The following is a 16,658-nucleotide window of genomic DNA, read 5'->3' as shown; positions in this document are numbered from 1 at the left end:
CATTTTTTGCTATTGTTGCGCTCTATCTATCCAGCTCCCATGATACGGGAGTAAATAATCACGATAAGAAAGCACATTTTCTCGTACACTTCCTCTTCCAACCGTCATCTTCTCTTGTCGCATGGTTTACGTTAAGTCAACGAACGCGCCTAGGGCGGTCACCACACCTCCTTTCGGCCCGTTTAAACAGAGCGTGAAACGCAAGCTCAGCAGTAGCTGCTGGCGTGCCACTACCTACACGCCACCCTACTGCTGCTACGGTATTCGGGCTACACCCGAACGTCGGTGGCATACTTTTAGGCCTCTCGGCGTGAGCCTCTCACCGCGTGCGTATTACCATTGCCGCCCCCGCTGGCGGTGACCAGGTGATATCTTCAAATACACACACGCCACACGGACGGACGGACAGATACCGTATTCGCAGAGACAATGACCACATTTGTGCTGCATGTCAGGCGCGGCGTTACTCCGATGTCAACCGTGGCGTGATACGTACCACCGGACCGAATCTTTCAACGTGTGCGCCTAGGTGTCTCGTGGGAGACAATTCGAGAGCATAACAATTACGCGTGGCACAATCCCGGATGAACCAATCACACTGCCAGCACCCACCCCCTCCCATTGTCATTGAACGCAGATGTGTAGGAAATTAAAACACACTAGCGAACAGCACACGTAAAAAGTGTCTGTAAATGTAGGGAAAATCTTACCGTAAATAAATAACCTGCATGTTGCTCGCATCGCTGTTCATGAAGGGAACAGTAAAAATAGTACCTCGTCGTCACATGTGCCGGCATGATGCCTTCTGATGACCCAAAAGCGTTGACCACAGAGTGAGAGATAGAGAGAGAGAAAGTTACGTACGTCATTCCGCTCGATTGGATGGTCAAAAATGACGTTCACTTCAGGCCATGTGTCTTAATATCACCGTTGATCTTACAGGGTTGATAATCATGATAACTTTTTGCCCTGGCAGAGTGGACATTGTGGTTGTTGGGTGTGGTGCAGCAAAAACCACCTATCGGCCGATGTGTTGTGTGTGTGTGTGTGTGTGTGTGTGTGTGTGTGTGTGTGTGTGCGGGGAGGGAGAAATTATTTTCCTCGTGTTATTCTTTGATATGAAAAAACAGAAAATGAGAGTATTGGTGTAGCGGACTTATTTTTATTTTTTTGCCTTATTTTTTACGCCAAACTTTTCATTACCATCTACCCTGATTTAACACGTCAACAATGTGTTTGTGTGTGAGTGTGTGTGCTCTGTTTACAAATAACAATAACATTCGTATTTATTTTGTTGTACATGTTGTGTGTTCCAATTGTTAGTTTTCATGTACTCCTCCCCGGCAGTGATTTGTTTACTTTTGTATTCTTATTTATGTTGGGCGAGTTCATTTTTGCCCCGGATATAGCGAATGTACTCGTGTAGAAAACATTGCACAGAACAATAAATAGAAAATAACCTCACGGTTAGCAAAACCAATCCGGAAGGATAGAAATAGCCACGTAGAAGATATGCTATTTTCCCATGCGAACCAACTAATCCTGCCCATGATTGGACAGAAAAATGGACATACTTTGATAGTTGTGTCCTATATCTCCGCTCTTGGTACGAGCTAACGCAGTGTGCCGTAAAGTAAACAGAATTCCCTTCGCTTCGTGCAAGCGTTATGTTTTGTTCCTTTCAAACAGTCAATCAAACAGGCAGTTCATCAGGAATCAGGAGCAATGGTTGGGACGTGGTTAGCCTGAATACTTACAATTTTACATCTCATAATGTAATTCAAAGTTGCATTACGTTGCTTTGTCGACTTATGATGCGATATATTCATGTCAGTGTCATGCGTTGCGTTTCACACGCTACGGTGTAATAAATGTATACATACTCCTGCAAAATTACTTTATATTTTAGTACACTCAGCAGTAATATTTATATTTTAAAATGAATGATTGCTTAAGTTGTACTCGAATTACAATCTAGACTACTAGAGCAATTCAACTTCCGTCTAAATTCACACCCTAATCAGTTCGTCCATCCCGTTCCGTGCATCCTCCTTCGTGAAGTGCAAAAATCTGTGTAAATTCACAACTACCGTTCCCGCTTCCTACTGATAGGATGCAATTTAAGCTAGTGCTGCACTACGCGATGCATCTCAATTGAGCGTACCAGCCCCGCAACCTACACCTTCATTTATGCTTTCCCCTTCGGTCGGGACGGGACCGTTGACCACTTTCGCTTTTGAAGCGCCCCATTTAACTAATTGCAATTGGACATGCTGCTGCACTGCGCTCGGTGCTATTCGTTAGCATAAAGTATGTCTTCGCTCCAACTTCCTGCCGTTTCCCGCTTGCAACAAGGTGTGCAACAACTCGTTTGCTGCTGATGGTGCTCGTGATTGCCACCGTGCCATCTCTTTTGATGTTTTGATAATGAGGAATGAAGAAAAGTATAAATATTATCGTAATGTAATGTAGAAAATGGTTTTGAATCGAGAACCAGATGCTTTTAATACAGGTTAAAAAATAATTAAGTAGTCAAAGTTATTAACCCTGAGCAATTCTCCACGACCTCAGTGACGGTGAAATTCTATTCAATGACTACCTCATGAAGTATGATCAATACAATCTGCCCAGAATCTTTTATTTTACCGTATATCTCTCGTACCGCTATTCATTACCGGCATGCAACAACCCCAGCATGAAATGAAAAGCATTGTGGGCAAAGTGGTTCGGTTCAATCGGATGTTCTTTACGTTGAAATAATGCTGTAAAGTTTTACAGTGAACCATATCAAGCTCTACTCCTTCTTGTGCATGCATGACGACACGGGAACTAACGATTTCCTCTCGCCATAACCAACTGCCGTCTCGCGTGGCTGTGTTTGTCCATCCATCCGTTAACTTTGTACGTCATTTTCAATATGCATGACGATCGTCGACGAGAATTGCATCATTTTCTTTCGCTTCAAAAACTGGAAGTAATGGAGTAAAATAAGTTTGCTTTGTTCTGGCAAATAATCGCCATAAATTTGCTTTTACTTAATTGTTCCCCTGAATACAATTTAATTGTTCCCCTGAACAAGCCTATGTTTAATTTTGAACTGGATGACACCATGTTAGTTTAGTAGCATATACATATAATACTATGTAAAAATATCTGTTTTTGGAATTTGCATATCTATGATGTATCTTTTTTTCCATATTAGACATCGTATTCGTTGACATACCTCGTCTATGTTTGTGTATAATTTTGATTACTTTAGATTTACATTAGATTTACTTTTTTTTGTAATATTTATTAGCACTGGCTATACAGTAATACCGTACCACAATATAATATAACGTCCTTTGTTTCCAACTCCACTCTCTTTTTTCACTGATTGTGTTCTTGACCATTGTGAAGCATTAATTAATTGAATCTTGTTCAATCAACATTCGCACGGATCTACTTGGGGTACACTGCAGTACTAGTGCTATTCGTGGGAAATAGGGGAGACATATGAGCGAAAAGCTCCTGCACACTCCTGCACAATAACGCAGAGACTGATTGGTGGAATCGGATTAGCATCATGCTTCAGTATTTTCAACCAGCGCATAGAATTAACTCCCCGTACAGACATCAGTTTCGTTTGTTTTTCGCCCACCATGTTATGTGGCTAATAAACAAGCGGCGAAGGTCACCGTGACCCGAATCCAAAATGATATTGCCGGATGCAAATAGATTCCCGTCGATCCCCACCGACCCGGGGAGACAGATGAACGCAATGGTTATTTTCTGGTTGCGGATGCACCACCAGCACAACGGTACTAATCAGTTCTGTTTGTTCCTTTCTCCGTTCAACAGCAAAAGCGAACTACACGGCTCTCGAAAAGCAGCACCACATCGATCTGGACGTCGGCGACACGGTAGTGATCGAGCAGGAGTCCTACCATTGGTACTACGGCTGCAACAGCTGCTCCGGTGCAACTGGCATCTTTCCGAAGGCGTACGTCCACCTGGTGGAAAGCAAAACCTCCCGCGATGGTGATCTGGTGATAAAGCGCAGTGAAATCGTTGAGGAAATCACAACCGTACTGAAGGAATGGCAGTACCTGTACCGCCGACTGTACCTATCGACACATCCTTCCTTCAAGCTGATTCAGAGCAAAATGCTGGAACTGATCAGATTGCGGTCGCAGCTACTGTCCGGCAACCTGCCCGTGGATGAGATGAAGAACATCAAACTAAAGGCCACGAGCGAAATTGACACGGGCAACAAGATTCTAAATCTGGACATGGTGGTACGAGATGACGGTGGCAACATCGTGGATATAGAGCGCACCTCCACCACCCAGCTGTACGAGCATCATCTGAACGCGGTCGATCGGATCAAGCGGGCAAACACTTCCAGCAGTAAGAACCGCAATCTGGATATCGTTAATCGTCATTCGCACAACCTGCTGCTGTCGGTGCACAATTTCGTGTGCCGGTTAAGTGAGGACACGGAGATACTGTTCACACTGTACGATGGCGATGAGATGCGAGCTATAACGGAGAACTACGTGGTGAAGTGGAGTCGCCAGGGCATGGCCGCCGATCTGGATCAGTTCAACAACATTAAGGTGCTGTTCACGGATCTGTCCGGCAATGATTTGAGCCGCAACAAGATATATCTGGTAGCGTACGTCGTGCGGATCGGTGCCATGGACGGGAAGGATACGGATCTGCGGCGCAGCAGCATGGCGAACTCCACGGGCAGCGGGAGCTACAAGTCGCATCGCAATCATCTAGCAACGCAGATGAGCAATCCATCCTCGCCTGGGCCAGGGGCCGGGGCTGGAGCAGGAAGCAGCACAACCAGCTCCGGTACACCTTCCATCGGGTCGTGTCATTCGTCGAGTGCGAGCAATGAGTTCCATATGCGCCGACCGTTCGGTGTGGCAACATTGGATCTACAGCCGATCATAAAACGTTCCGAAGATTTCAAAAGCGATACGCAGCTCAAAATGCCGTTCATTCCATGCGAAAAGGAACCGCTGGAAACGACGCTGCGCAAGCTGATCACTAACAAAGACCTGGGCGAAAAGAGCGATGCGGCGATCTGGATCAGTGTGGACATACTGTTCGGTGACATCAAGCAGGTCCGGGACGAGTACCCTCACCTGGTGCTGGGCAATGTGACGTTCGCTCGCAAAATGGGCTTCCCCGAGGTGATCTTTCCCGGTGACGTGCGAAACGATCTATATTTGACGCTGGTTTCCGGCGAGTTTTCCAAGGGTTCGAAGAGCAGTGACAAAAACATCGAGGTGACGGCGTACGTTTGCAACAAGCACGGTGTCGCCATCCCGGGCGTCATCAGCTACGGTGGGGGAGGAAACGCACTGAACGAGTACAAATCCGTCATCTACTACCACGAGGATCGACCAAAGTGGGGCGAAACGTTCAAGATCGACGTGCCGATCGAGGAGTTCAAGCAGTGCCATTTGCGGTTCACCTTCAAGCACCGCAGCTCGAACGAGGCAAAGGATCGGTCGGAGAAACCGTTCGGCCTATCCTACGTGCGGTTGATGAACGACGATGGCACCACGCTGCAACACAAACGCCACACGCTGCTGGTGTACAAAATTGATCACAAAAAGTACGACGACGAGACGCAGTTTAACTACCTAAGCCTGCCGTCGCTGGCGGAGGAACTGCCGAACGGGAGCTCCAAACCATCGACCAGCGGCTTCAGTCTCGCGTCGAAAGACAGCTTCATCATCGAAACCAACTTGTGTAGCACCAAGCTGACGCAGAACGTGGACATTCTGGGGCTGCTGAACTGGTCGTCCAGGAAGGAAAAGATGGAAGAATCACTAAACGCCCTGATGAATGTGCGGTGCGAAGAGGTGGTCAAGTTTCTGCAGGACATTCTGGACGCTCTCTTCAACATACTGGTCTCGAATGACGACCCAGCCAAGTACGATAATTTGGTGTTCAAATGTCTGCTTCGGCTGATCGAGATCGTGTACGATCTGAAGTACCAACACTTTCAGTCCGTGCTCGATCTGTACATCAATGAAAGCTTCTCAGCCACCTTGGCTTACGAGTAAGTATCGCGAGTAAGTCCGTTGCATTAGTTCACTCGTGTAATGCGAATGTTTCTCCTTTTTTTCTTTTCAGAAAACTTATCACTGTAGTACAAACGCACATCCGGAATGCCATAAACAACATTTCGAAGGATCGTGCCATGGCGAACATATACACGGTGAACGAAAATGACGAGGCGCTCTATCGCACCACAAAGTACCTGCAGTACATCATGAAGTTCATCATTCGCTCTCGGCTACTGTTTGCCAATCTGAACCAGGACAAGGACCGGGAGCTGTTCGTCGCTAACCTCGAGGAGCTGCTCGAATCCTTCTCCGAGCTGATCAAGTACCAGAACGACCTCCTCAAGTCGCAGGGTGCACTGCTCAAGTATCTGCACATCATTGCGTCCGACCTGATGCAGGTGTACGATCCTGTCAAGCTGAGCCAGAAAATCGTGGACATCATTACGAACGTACCGACCGGCCGGCTGAACCAATCGAAGATGACATGCATCAAGGATGTGGTCGATTCGAAGCTTTTCAAGCTGCCCAAATGTCGCGCGATTCTGCTGCCCGTGTTCTGTCGGCAGATTAAGGATAAGCTGGAGAGCAAGGAAGAGGTACGTAATGCGTTGCCCTCCCCAACGGTAGCAAACTCTTTCAAACTCTGTTTGTGCTCGTTTTTTGTGTCAGTTTGTGTGACTATTTTGTTTTCATTTTTGCATGCAATACGTTTGATTTGCGTACGTACGTTTGCTCTGTGTGTGTGCTGTGCTGTCCATCTTCTACGACACCAACTTTCACTGCCACTATCTTACTGTCTCTATGTGTGTGTATGTGTGCTCCATTTTATGTTTGCCTGTCGTTTGTTCTTCTGCTCGCACTTATTTTACGTGTAAACGGTAGTTCCAACAGCACCACCAGGTACGCGTTTAGCTGCTATCCTGTGGACGAGATAGCTTCCTGTACACTGGTTGCTGTTCGTGCTGTCGTGCACTGCATTGCGTATTGTACGTTATCATGTTTTGTATGCGTTTTCTGGTACGATCAAACGAAGCATGAATTTCACAATCACCGCATCTTCACATGTCCTTCTAGTGTGTGCGTTAGTTTTCCTCTGATCTTGCACGAAGTTCTTTAACCTTCCTTCCCGCACCAATTGACCCACGTGCGCGAAAGGATTTGGTTACTTATTTCATCTCACAACACCAATCACCACCGAGAAGCGAAAAAGGAGGGGCTTCACCAAACTGAAGCTGCAATCAATCATCACCGCCCCTCGAGTTGTCAACTGATATTGAGTGCATCCGAGCACAACTTTTCCTTATCTGTCATCCCTCTCACCATTTTCCATTCCATCCATCCATTCATCATTCTCCTTCTGTATACCGGAAACAATCTTCACACTAGTGATCCCACACTGAAATGGTATATTAGTATTTCGTGCATCAAAACTCACCCGTTTTTATTTAGTTAAATCAAATTGTAACATTACAGCCATGTAAAGCTCACTAGACACTTCATCAAGGGGTTAGCTTACTTTGTGTCATTTCGTGTATTAACATCACTCTCTCCATCTATCTTCATGCAAATAGACCAATGATCATCCTATTTGGTGCATCCCTATCTTGAACACATCATCCACCCACCCACCTGTCAAACGTTTCGGGAATGAATGTTAAGTTTCGGTATCTAGGGTAAACTACTGTTTCGTAGCAATTACGTGTCGATTAATAATACCGAGAAGTTTAACAAGTTGTGTTTTCTTTTTCTTTTTTCCTTCCCTCACCCTTTTTTGCATTCCCAACGCCTCGAAATAACTCATCTCCCCCGTACCCTTTTCCCATCCCGATTTTCCCCGTTGCTGTCGCCCACAAAAACACTCAACCCAAACGGACATAATTTACAAATAATCACCAAAACAAAAAAAAAAACATCCTACCGCTACAAACAAACAAAAATATCCAAAATCAATTCATTCTCCATCCGGTGGTTGGAAACTCCACACATACTCCACAACACTTGAACACGATGCTCCTGGACTGAAATCAATTCAACGTGCCCCAAAACAAACAAAATATGAACACGAACTCGTGCCCTTAAAATTATGCTGGTTGCGCTTTATTTATTTGCTTTTTTGTTAAATCCAATCAAACATGAACAATTTGGTAAATAATTTGTTCTAAAAATGGTTTCGCTTTTTTGTTTGTTTTATTTTTTATGATTCTTTTCATTTTTTTTACAAACGATATAAACATGATATTTGCATAATATTCTCACATTCGTTTTACTCGTTCTCGATTAAATTTTTAAATGAAAACTTATGAATGTGTGCGCAAATTTGAAAAAAAATGTCCTCTCCTTGCTTACTCTGGCCAATACAATGTTCACAAAAATGACACACCTGACAACACGATACGTAAAAACCCCCCTCCCCCGGAAAAACAATCCTTTGTGCCGCTTTGTGTGTCCTGCACCACACAATACTGATCCTTCTCTCCACACGGGTTGACGATGAAATTGATGATGGCAATGATGATGGTGAACAAATGGTAAAATGATGGTGATGTGATTTGGTTACGTACATATAAATATAAACATACATACGTGCTCGTGTGTGCTGGTGGTGTGATGCGGTGATGATGCACTTTTATCACGCAATGCGCGGTACACAGGGTGACTTTATGTTCGACATACGGCAGCAGGAGAAAAATCTTACCAAAGCAGCAAAAGTGCTTGGGGAAAGCAAATCCCAGCTTCACACGCGCGAAACCACCGCTAAGACGAAGGTATTGTTTATTCTACTTTCTTCTCCTAATTGCTCTTTGATGATTATTATCTAATTCATACAAAATTCATATTACCTATTCAAATGTACCTATACGAGTGTGCGCGGGCAATGCAAGTACCAAAACACACTATCAGGTACAGTGGGCTCGATCGAGCATTACAGGGCTTTTCTTACTTTAAATCGTATTGTTTTAGTATAAGCTGTGTGTGCAATGCTACCACCAGAAAGCACTAATTTTGATGCCTGATAGTTTGAGTGTGAAAAGTTTTTCTTTTGCAGAGTGTAACACAGAGTGTGCGCAATTGTTATTTTCGATTGAAGGTATAGCTGTAGCACAAATTCAATCCGGTCGTCTTTCAGAAAGCTGTTTCTGCTGCTATACTTTTGCTGTATCATCAGTTAACGTGACTTTATTTCTTCCATCCTTTGCGCTTTTCTTGAATGTTGCTTCCGCACGCCTCTATAGGTTGCTGAGTGTGTTAATATCATGAACAACATGTTGGAGCTACTGTTCCAGAGCGAAGAGGACATCGGCCCGGTAGACAGTGACATCCGGGACATAATGCTGATTCTGCTGCGAACCGTAATCCAGAGCTCGATCGCGATGGATCGTAGCAATCCGCTCGTCGGTAACCTGGTCGCGATCATGCTCGGGATCTTTCGCAGCATGACCGAGGCGCACTACCAGTGCTATGTGCGCAGCTTCCTGACGAGCTACGATCTGCTAGACTTTCTCACCGAGATCCTGCTCGTGTTCCAGGAGCTGGTCTCGAAGCCAGTCTTCCCGATCGACTGGCTGGACATGATCATGCATCAGAACATGGTGATCCTCGGCAGCTTGCGCCACTTTGCCGCCATCATAATGGATCAGTTTTTCAGCCCGTTCGAGAAGCAGGTCTGGTCGAACTACTTCCAGTGCTCCATCACGTTCCTTACGCAGCCGGCCCTGCAGCTGAATCTGTTCAGCAAGACGAAACAATCGGTCATACGCAGCACCTATCGAGACATACGGCGGGAGACGGTGTTCGAGATACGGAAGATGTGGTTCAACCTGGGCGAGCACAAGATCATGTTTGTGCCGCGGCTCGTTGGACCGATCCTGGAGATGAGCATGATCCCGGAAGAGGATCTGCGCCGGGCGACCATACCCATCTTCTTCGACATGATGCAGTGCGAGTATTACAGCTCGAAGTACGCGATGGAGAGCTACGGCGATACGAAGCGAAACACGGCCCACATAAAAGGCAATTTCAACGACTTCGAGAAGGAAATCATCGAAAAGCTGGACCACTACATCGAAGGCGGCTACGGCGATGCGGAGTACAAGGATTTGTTTTACGAGATCATGCACGAATCGTGCAGCAACCACAGCACCCTGCAAACGTACGGTGTGCAATGCGTGCAGGTACTAACCCGGCTGATGGAGAAGCTGCTCGAGTACCGCTGTCTGATACACGATGAGAGTAAGGAAAATCGAATGGCGTGCACGGTGAGCCTGCTGCAGTTCTACTCAGACGTGAACCGGAAGGAGATGTACATTCGCTACGTCGACAAGCTGTACGAGCTGCACATGGAGTTTGACAACTTCACCGAGGCGGCGTACACGCTGAAGCTGCACAGCAATGAGCTGAACTGGGACGAAACACCGTTGTCGCTGTTGCTGAAATCCAAGCGCCACTATTGCTGCCCCACGCACCGCACCCTGAAGGTGCAGCTGTACCGCAGCATGATCGATCTGTTCGACAAGGGCAAGATGTGGGAATGTGCCATCGATCTGTGCAAGGAGCTGGCCCAGCAGTACGAAAACGAGGTGTACGACTATCTGAGTTTGAGCGAACTGTACAAGAAAATGTCGCAGTTTTACGAAAACATACTGCGTACGACGCGGTACGAATCGATCTACTACCGCGTCACCTTCTACGGTGCAGGATTTCCGGAGTTTTTGCGCAACAAAGAGTTTGTGTATCGGGGCAACGAGTACGAGGATGCAGGATCGTTCAACATGCGCATACTGAGTCAACATCCGCGGGCCGAACTGCTGACAACGCTCACACCCGGCCCGGAGATCCGCGAGTGCGAGGGTCAGTTCATTCAAATCGTCAAAGTTGATCCGGTCAGTCAGGACATACGCTTCGGCGGCAAGAACACGCAAACGATCGCTTCGAATATAGTGAAGTTCTACAAATCGAACAACGTGAGCGAGTTTCAGTTTTCCCGCCCCATACGGGAAAGTGGCGTAAGTGGGGACGATATTGCCGGCACTTCGTACGAGCGCACCATCATGCGGACGACCGATCCTTTGCCGGGCATTCTACGATGGTTCCCGGTGAAATCTACCGAAACCATCATGGTAAGTTGTCCCAGCTTGTACCGCTGCAACACACTTTCATGTACAAAAGTGGGTGATTTTGCTGCCATTTTTCTTCCACAGATTTCTCCGATCGAGATGGCTATCGAAACGGTCGATGCAAAGAACCGCGCTATTCGCGAGCTTGTACTGGAGCATCAGAATGACCCTCGGATACCGGTGCACTCGCTAAGCGCCATCATCAAGGGCGTGGTTGATGCCGCTATCAATGGTGGGCTTCCGATCTACGAGGAAGCATTCCTGACGCCCGAATATCTTGACCGCCACCCGGGTGACGATCGTCTTGTGGCGCGTCTGAAGGATCTGATCGCATCCCAGATTCCACTGCTCGAGGTGGCATTGCTGCTGCACAAGATGAAAACTCCTGCTATCTTGCTACCGTTCCACGATCAGCTCGAGAAATGTTTCGCCACCATTCAAGCGAATGTGGAGGCAAAGTATGGCAAACGGATGACGGATATAAAAATCGACCGTGACGCGGAGGTAACCCTGCGCCGACACATCTCTGCCAACCAGCCACAGATGAGCATGGATTCTAGTCGTTTGTCGGAAACGAGCATTGGATCGTCCGAGTAAGTGCCACTTCATAGTGTTGCGAGCTACACTGTGCAGCACAAGCTAACGGGTTTTGTTTCTGCCATTGCTTTTTGTAGTAGCGGAATCTCGAAGAACCAAAACAGTCGACCAACGACGACTAGTTCGGGAGGTTTCAAAAACACCATCGCCAACTTGGCCAACTTTAACACGGTCAACTTAGCTAGGTAAGTAGCAGACCATTCGAGACACCAAACATTTATTCTCCCCTTTTTTGGAATGTTACATTTATCGGGAGATACAAATTGACCCAGCAGCATCAGCGCGAACCATCAGCCTAGGCAATGATGTAAAGATTACTTAGGGTCAATTTGTATGCACCCTACAAACAACAACGACAAAAAAACCGCCCAAAACATGTATGTTTATTCAAATGTGTTTCATTTTTTCCCTTTCCCTTTTTACCCCGCCAAAATTATACCCTTTACCATCGTGTACTGGTTTAACGACCGCATGATTGAATGCAAAATTCTAATCCCCACCCAAATGCAACCTCTACCGCAAACGATTGCACCAATTGGAATGTGTTTTAGTGACTTCTTCGAGTTCGATCGAATAAGTTTGTCCAGTTTCACGGCAAATGGGTCCGGCGGGAAATTGATTTCCAACCTTTCATCCAAGATTGGCACCAAATTGCGACAGTTCGTATAATACCAAATTATTCGCTTGTATTTTCACCTGTGCCAAAACAGCAATCGCATTCAGTACACACCAGTCTGGTTGCTCTTGAGCCACCGGATGCACACGCATACACTGATCAGAAACATTGATACACTGATCAGAAACATACACTGCACTGAATTCAGTACAGAAACATTGGTACACCTGAAACACTTCTTACAAAGGCACAATACCTGTGTGTGTGTGTTGTTTAGTACGCTTGTGATAGAATTATCTATTTACATTCCTTCGTTGTGTTTCTTCCACCATTTAATTTGTCCTCCATAAAAACGGTACGCGATCTTCTAATTGTGAAGGTCGCTGTTGGTACTTTCTGGTGATCTTTAGTGGCGATGTGCAGCCAATTTCGGTTGAAGCGCATTGATACGCGTCTTTTACTCATGTCATCATGTTTAACTGGTGGAAAACTTTGGATGACATTAGTAAGAATAATAGGATCATAACGCAATTAGGCCAGTGTAGAGCATCACGCGCTAGTAGGCGCACTTACCCCGGGGCATTGCATTTCGTGGACATTCATTCGCTTCAGAACGATGGCGGCAGAAGGACTCGGCTGGTGCTATGGAAAATACGGTTCGCTGTGAGTTCGTGTGCGTTTGACTGTGTGTGCATTTCGATTCTACTTATGTGTCCCCCCCTTTCGTCGCAAGGGAGACATTCTTCCTGAAGCTGTCAAGTGACAACGGCGTACAAAAGCGAAATCACGACCACCGCTAGTGTACACACCTTCCTCCACCTCACGAGACTGAACCCACGGTGGATGGGCCCATTTTAGGATCTTTGCTTCACCACGAACGCACTAACACCCAGTTACTGTTGATAACTATGAATATGATCATGCCCAAACAACAGCAAACTGTACCAGCTCAGTGACAAACTTAGAACAACTGAGCACTCTCTCTCTCCATGCGCATACGCATCATACCGCATTAGCAGCAACGCTTCATCAAGCTTTCTTTTCTGGGTGTCCTATAGCAGCAACAATAATGTGTATCCTTTCTTCCTTGGTTTCTTCCTTTCTGGTGCGCGCTTATCTCGCTTCGTGATCTCGCGATCATGATCTACGGTTTGCAGACTCGACCTATCATCGCACATACTGCACTCGAACGGGAAAATCATGTCGCAGCATATATTTTCCTTTCTTCAGCATTAAATTTCATCTCTTTTCGGTTTGGTTCCTATCCTATCAATCGCATTACGCATTTTTGTTTTTGGTGTGTTTCGATTTTCTATTACCAATACCCATTCCTATCCGCTCTCATTTATATTTCAATTGTTTCTACCGTTCCTCCCTCTCTCTCTCTCTTTGTTGTTACGTATTGTTGTGAATATTGGTTTGATCTCTTTTCTTTCACTCATAATGAGTTTTTGTTGTGTATAAACGCGTGCATTATGTATTCCTGTGTTTATTTGGCGTTTACTTTCATTTATGTATTATGTTTTAATTTTGGTTTTCATCCTAATTTTGTTGATTACGACAGAACGTCCCTCGGCACATCGCCCGGATCGAAGGCGAAAAAGGATAAAACGCTCACCAAACGACGATCGAGCCGCAAAGTATGTAACCCTTAACGTCTTGTCACTCATGGTAACAAGGAATTAATGTGTGTGTGTGTGTTTTTCCCCCACTCTTTCCAACACCCAAGATGGATCGAGAGTCGTTAAGTTTGTCGGTTTCCAACAGTCAATTCTACACTAGTCCCATACCGACGGCAAGCGAGCATAATTCCAGCATCGGCCAACCCGACAGGGACAGTGGCGGTGGTCCGCTCAGTCTGCTATCGCCCACTGCCGCTACAACCACCGTTTCAACGGCAACAACACCAACCAACTCGTTGCCCGTGTTTGAACTAACCGAGGAGGTAAAGAAAGTGCACCACCAGGGGTTGATTAGTGTTGCTGGCCAGTTTAAACCAAAACTCAATATTGCTTCTGCTTTGTTTTAGTTGCATCCAAAACGACCGCTACGTTCGGAGGTGGAGAAAGAAAAGCGCCTATCGAGACCGCCAAGCATTGCTACTCCCACGATGGGCAGCAGATCACTGCCGGGGGGTGGTGGTGCGGCTCCCAACAGCACCATGGCAGGCGGCGACAGCAACTCAATCGGTTCCGGTGACAGCAGCAGCAATCGCAATTCAATCATTACCAACGGCTCGACCACCTCGGAAGAGGATAGTGTACCGCCACCATTGCCGCTGAAAACACGAACCGATGGTGACTACAGCATGATGCCGAGTGGTAAGGCGAGTGCCGACCAACGGCAGTCGTCGCCAGGTGCCGCCAACATACAGCAGCAGCAGCCAAGCAATGCAAGTCACTACATAACATTTAAACCACTGATGGGTGGTACAACGGGTGCTGCCGGCACTACTACGGTGGTGGCGGTTAACGCTTCGTACGACGTGGTTGAAACGAGAAATCACAGCGTAATCGTGATCAAATCCAGCTCCTCCACCATCACCGGCTGCAGTAGTCCAACGCCGGGGGGAGGGTACGATGATCGAAAACGGCCCCCAACACCACCACCGAAACCGGCACGCAATAGTAAGGTATGATCGGACAGAACTCCACGCGTGAATGGCGATTGGAATTGAAAGGCCTAATGAGATAACGTTATAGTTTCGTTATTGCATTTACATCAAATTGTATGGGAGAAAAACTAGAAAGATGCAACAAAAAGAGAGGGAGAGAGACACACACACACAGACAAATTAAGAAAAACATACTAAGTACAAAGAAACTAGAGCACTTCTTCTTGCTCTAGCGGTATTCTCTTGCTTCTTGAGCGGTATTTGCAATAACTTTTCTTCCTTTGGTATAGTACATCCAGGAGGTAGAGCGGAATGGAGTGGTAATATAGGCTGGCCTACAGGTGTTAAAAGGAGAGCGTGTGTGTGTGTGTGGTTCAACAGCGCACTGTGACAAGGACATGGAAATGTAAAACAGGGTTGTTTTAGATAGCCAATTTTAGAACCGAATTTTATAGCGACGAGAAAGACTGACAACGGTTTGTGTTGGTGGTGATGGAGGAGGGAGCGGGGGGTTTGTTAGGATGTGCACAACTGCACAACGGAGAACGAGGTTGGTGGTGAGAAGTGACATTTATCATAAGTCAATTCATTACAACAATACCTTTCATAATTAGGGTAAAAGTTTACTGACCTTCGCAACACCAGCAACGTGCAGCAACTGCAGCAGTGTAGCATCGGGTCAGTGATGTGCATTACCGTGACGGACTTATATATGATTGCCTATTAGTGTGTGTGTATTTAGTTTGGATTGTTTTCGACAAAGCATTCGCATTAGAGAAGGAAAAGGCCATATTTTTTAATGATGTTGATTTAGCTTGTTGAGGTTTTATAGTTTAATAACGTGTGTAGTGTAAATATATTGCGTCTGTTGATGGGCACGTTCCGCTTCACGCTTAAGTTTCAGTGTGTCTTCCGGTAATGTAGCGAAGGATGTATGTACAAGACAAAAAAAAGAGACCGTTATTTAAGAAGCCCATAACATGAACAGAAGATTGTTTTGCTGACTTTAGCGATGTAACCTTCTGCTGTAAAGGTGGTAACAGTTTCGAAATGACCAAAGAAAGATAAGGATAAATTATATGTTTGTGTTTTTTGTTCATTCTTTTACCCAAACATTTTCTGACGCAAACACGAGCAGGAAGCGCAGGTCGTCGCGCTGAACCATGATACTCTGGACAATTTTTGGCCTTGGACCAGCGGTGTGCATATGAGTGGTACTAAAATAACGCGTTACTAACTACTTAGAAACAGATATGTTGGAAAAACTGTGTAGTTGCACATATTGAAGACGGGCCCCCGTTAATGATTAGGACAATTTGCGCATGGTATTCTCTCGCCTAGACCCAGATGATCAACTGTGTCAGCGTGTCAGTGTGTGTGTGTGTGTGTGTGTTAGTATGAGTATGTAAAAGCAATCTTATTTATAGACCAAATATTCGATGCAATTATTTACCCTAAGGATCTAAGTATATGTCGCCGGTTGAGAAAATAGGAGAAAATAAAAGAAACAAGCTGCCACACACAACTAGGATGAGGATCAGTAGAAATGGCGTAATAAAGTCCGGAACAGTTGAATATTGCTTTAAGAGTTTTCGATCTACTCTGTACCCTTCTACGCGCAACACGACGAGAAACTTTCTGGGCTT

The 16,658-nt window shown here is 45.9% G+C and overlaps 1 protein-coding gene across 5 annotated transcripts in view; it reads left to right on the top strand.

Annotated features, from left to right (window-relative positions):
• The window catches only part of LOC121590986 (dedicator of cytokinesis protein 1-like), a 33,359-nt gene extending 16,761 nt beyond the window's left edge, over positions 1–16,598 (top strand). Inside the window, exons 2-11 of one of the 5 annotated variants that reach the window (XM_041911229.1) lie at positions 3,841–6,064; positions 6,139–6,667; positions 8,723–8,836; positions 9,305–11,188; positions 11,270–11,778; positions 11,860–11,967; positions 12,334–12,441; positions 13,963–14,038; positions 14,128–14,343; positions 14,428–16,598. In XM_041911229.1, coding sequence (XP_041767163.1) covers positions 3,841–6,064; positions 6,139–6,667; positions 8,723–8,836; positions 9,305–11,188; positions 11,270–11,778; positions 11,860–11,967; positions 12,334–12,441; positions 13,963–14,038; positions 14,128–14,343; positions 14,428–15,036 — 6,377 coding nt within the window. In that variant the 3' untranslated portion in view covers positions 15,037–16,598. The other 4 variants (XM_041911232.1, XM_041911230.1, XM_041911233.1 and 1 more) reach the window with 4 other exon arrangements.
• The last annotated feature ends 60 nt before the right edge of the window (positions 16,599–16,658 follow it).

The sequence above is a fragment of the Anopheles merus genome, chromosome 2R, assembly GCF_017562075.2.
Source record: "Anopheles merus strain MAF chromosome 2R, AmerM5.1, whole genome shotgun sequence".
Classification (NCBI taxonomy): domain Eukaryota; kingdom Metazoa; phylum Arthropoda; class Insecta; order Diptera; family Culicidae; genus Anopheles; species Anopheles merus.
The sequence above is the reverse complement of the archived record's forward strand: the minus strand, read 5'-3'. Positions and strand labels throughout refer to the sequence as shown.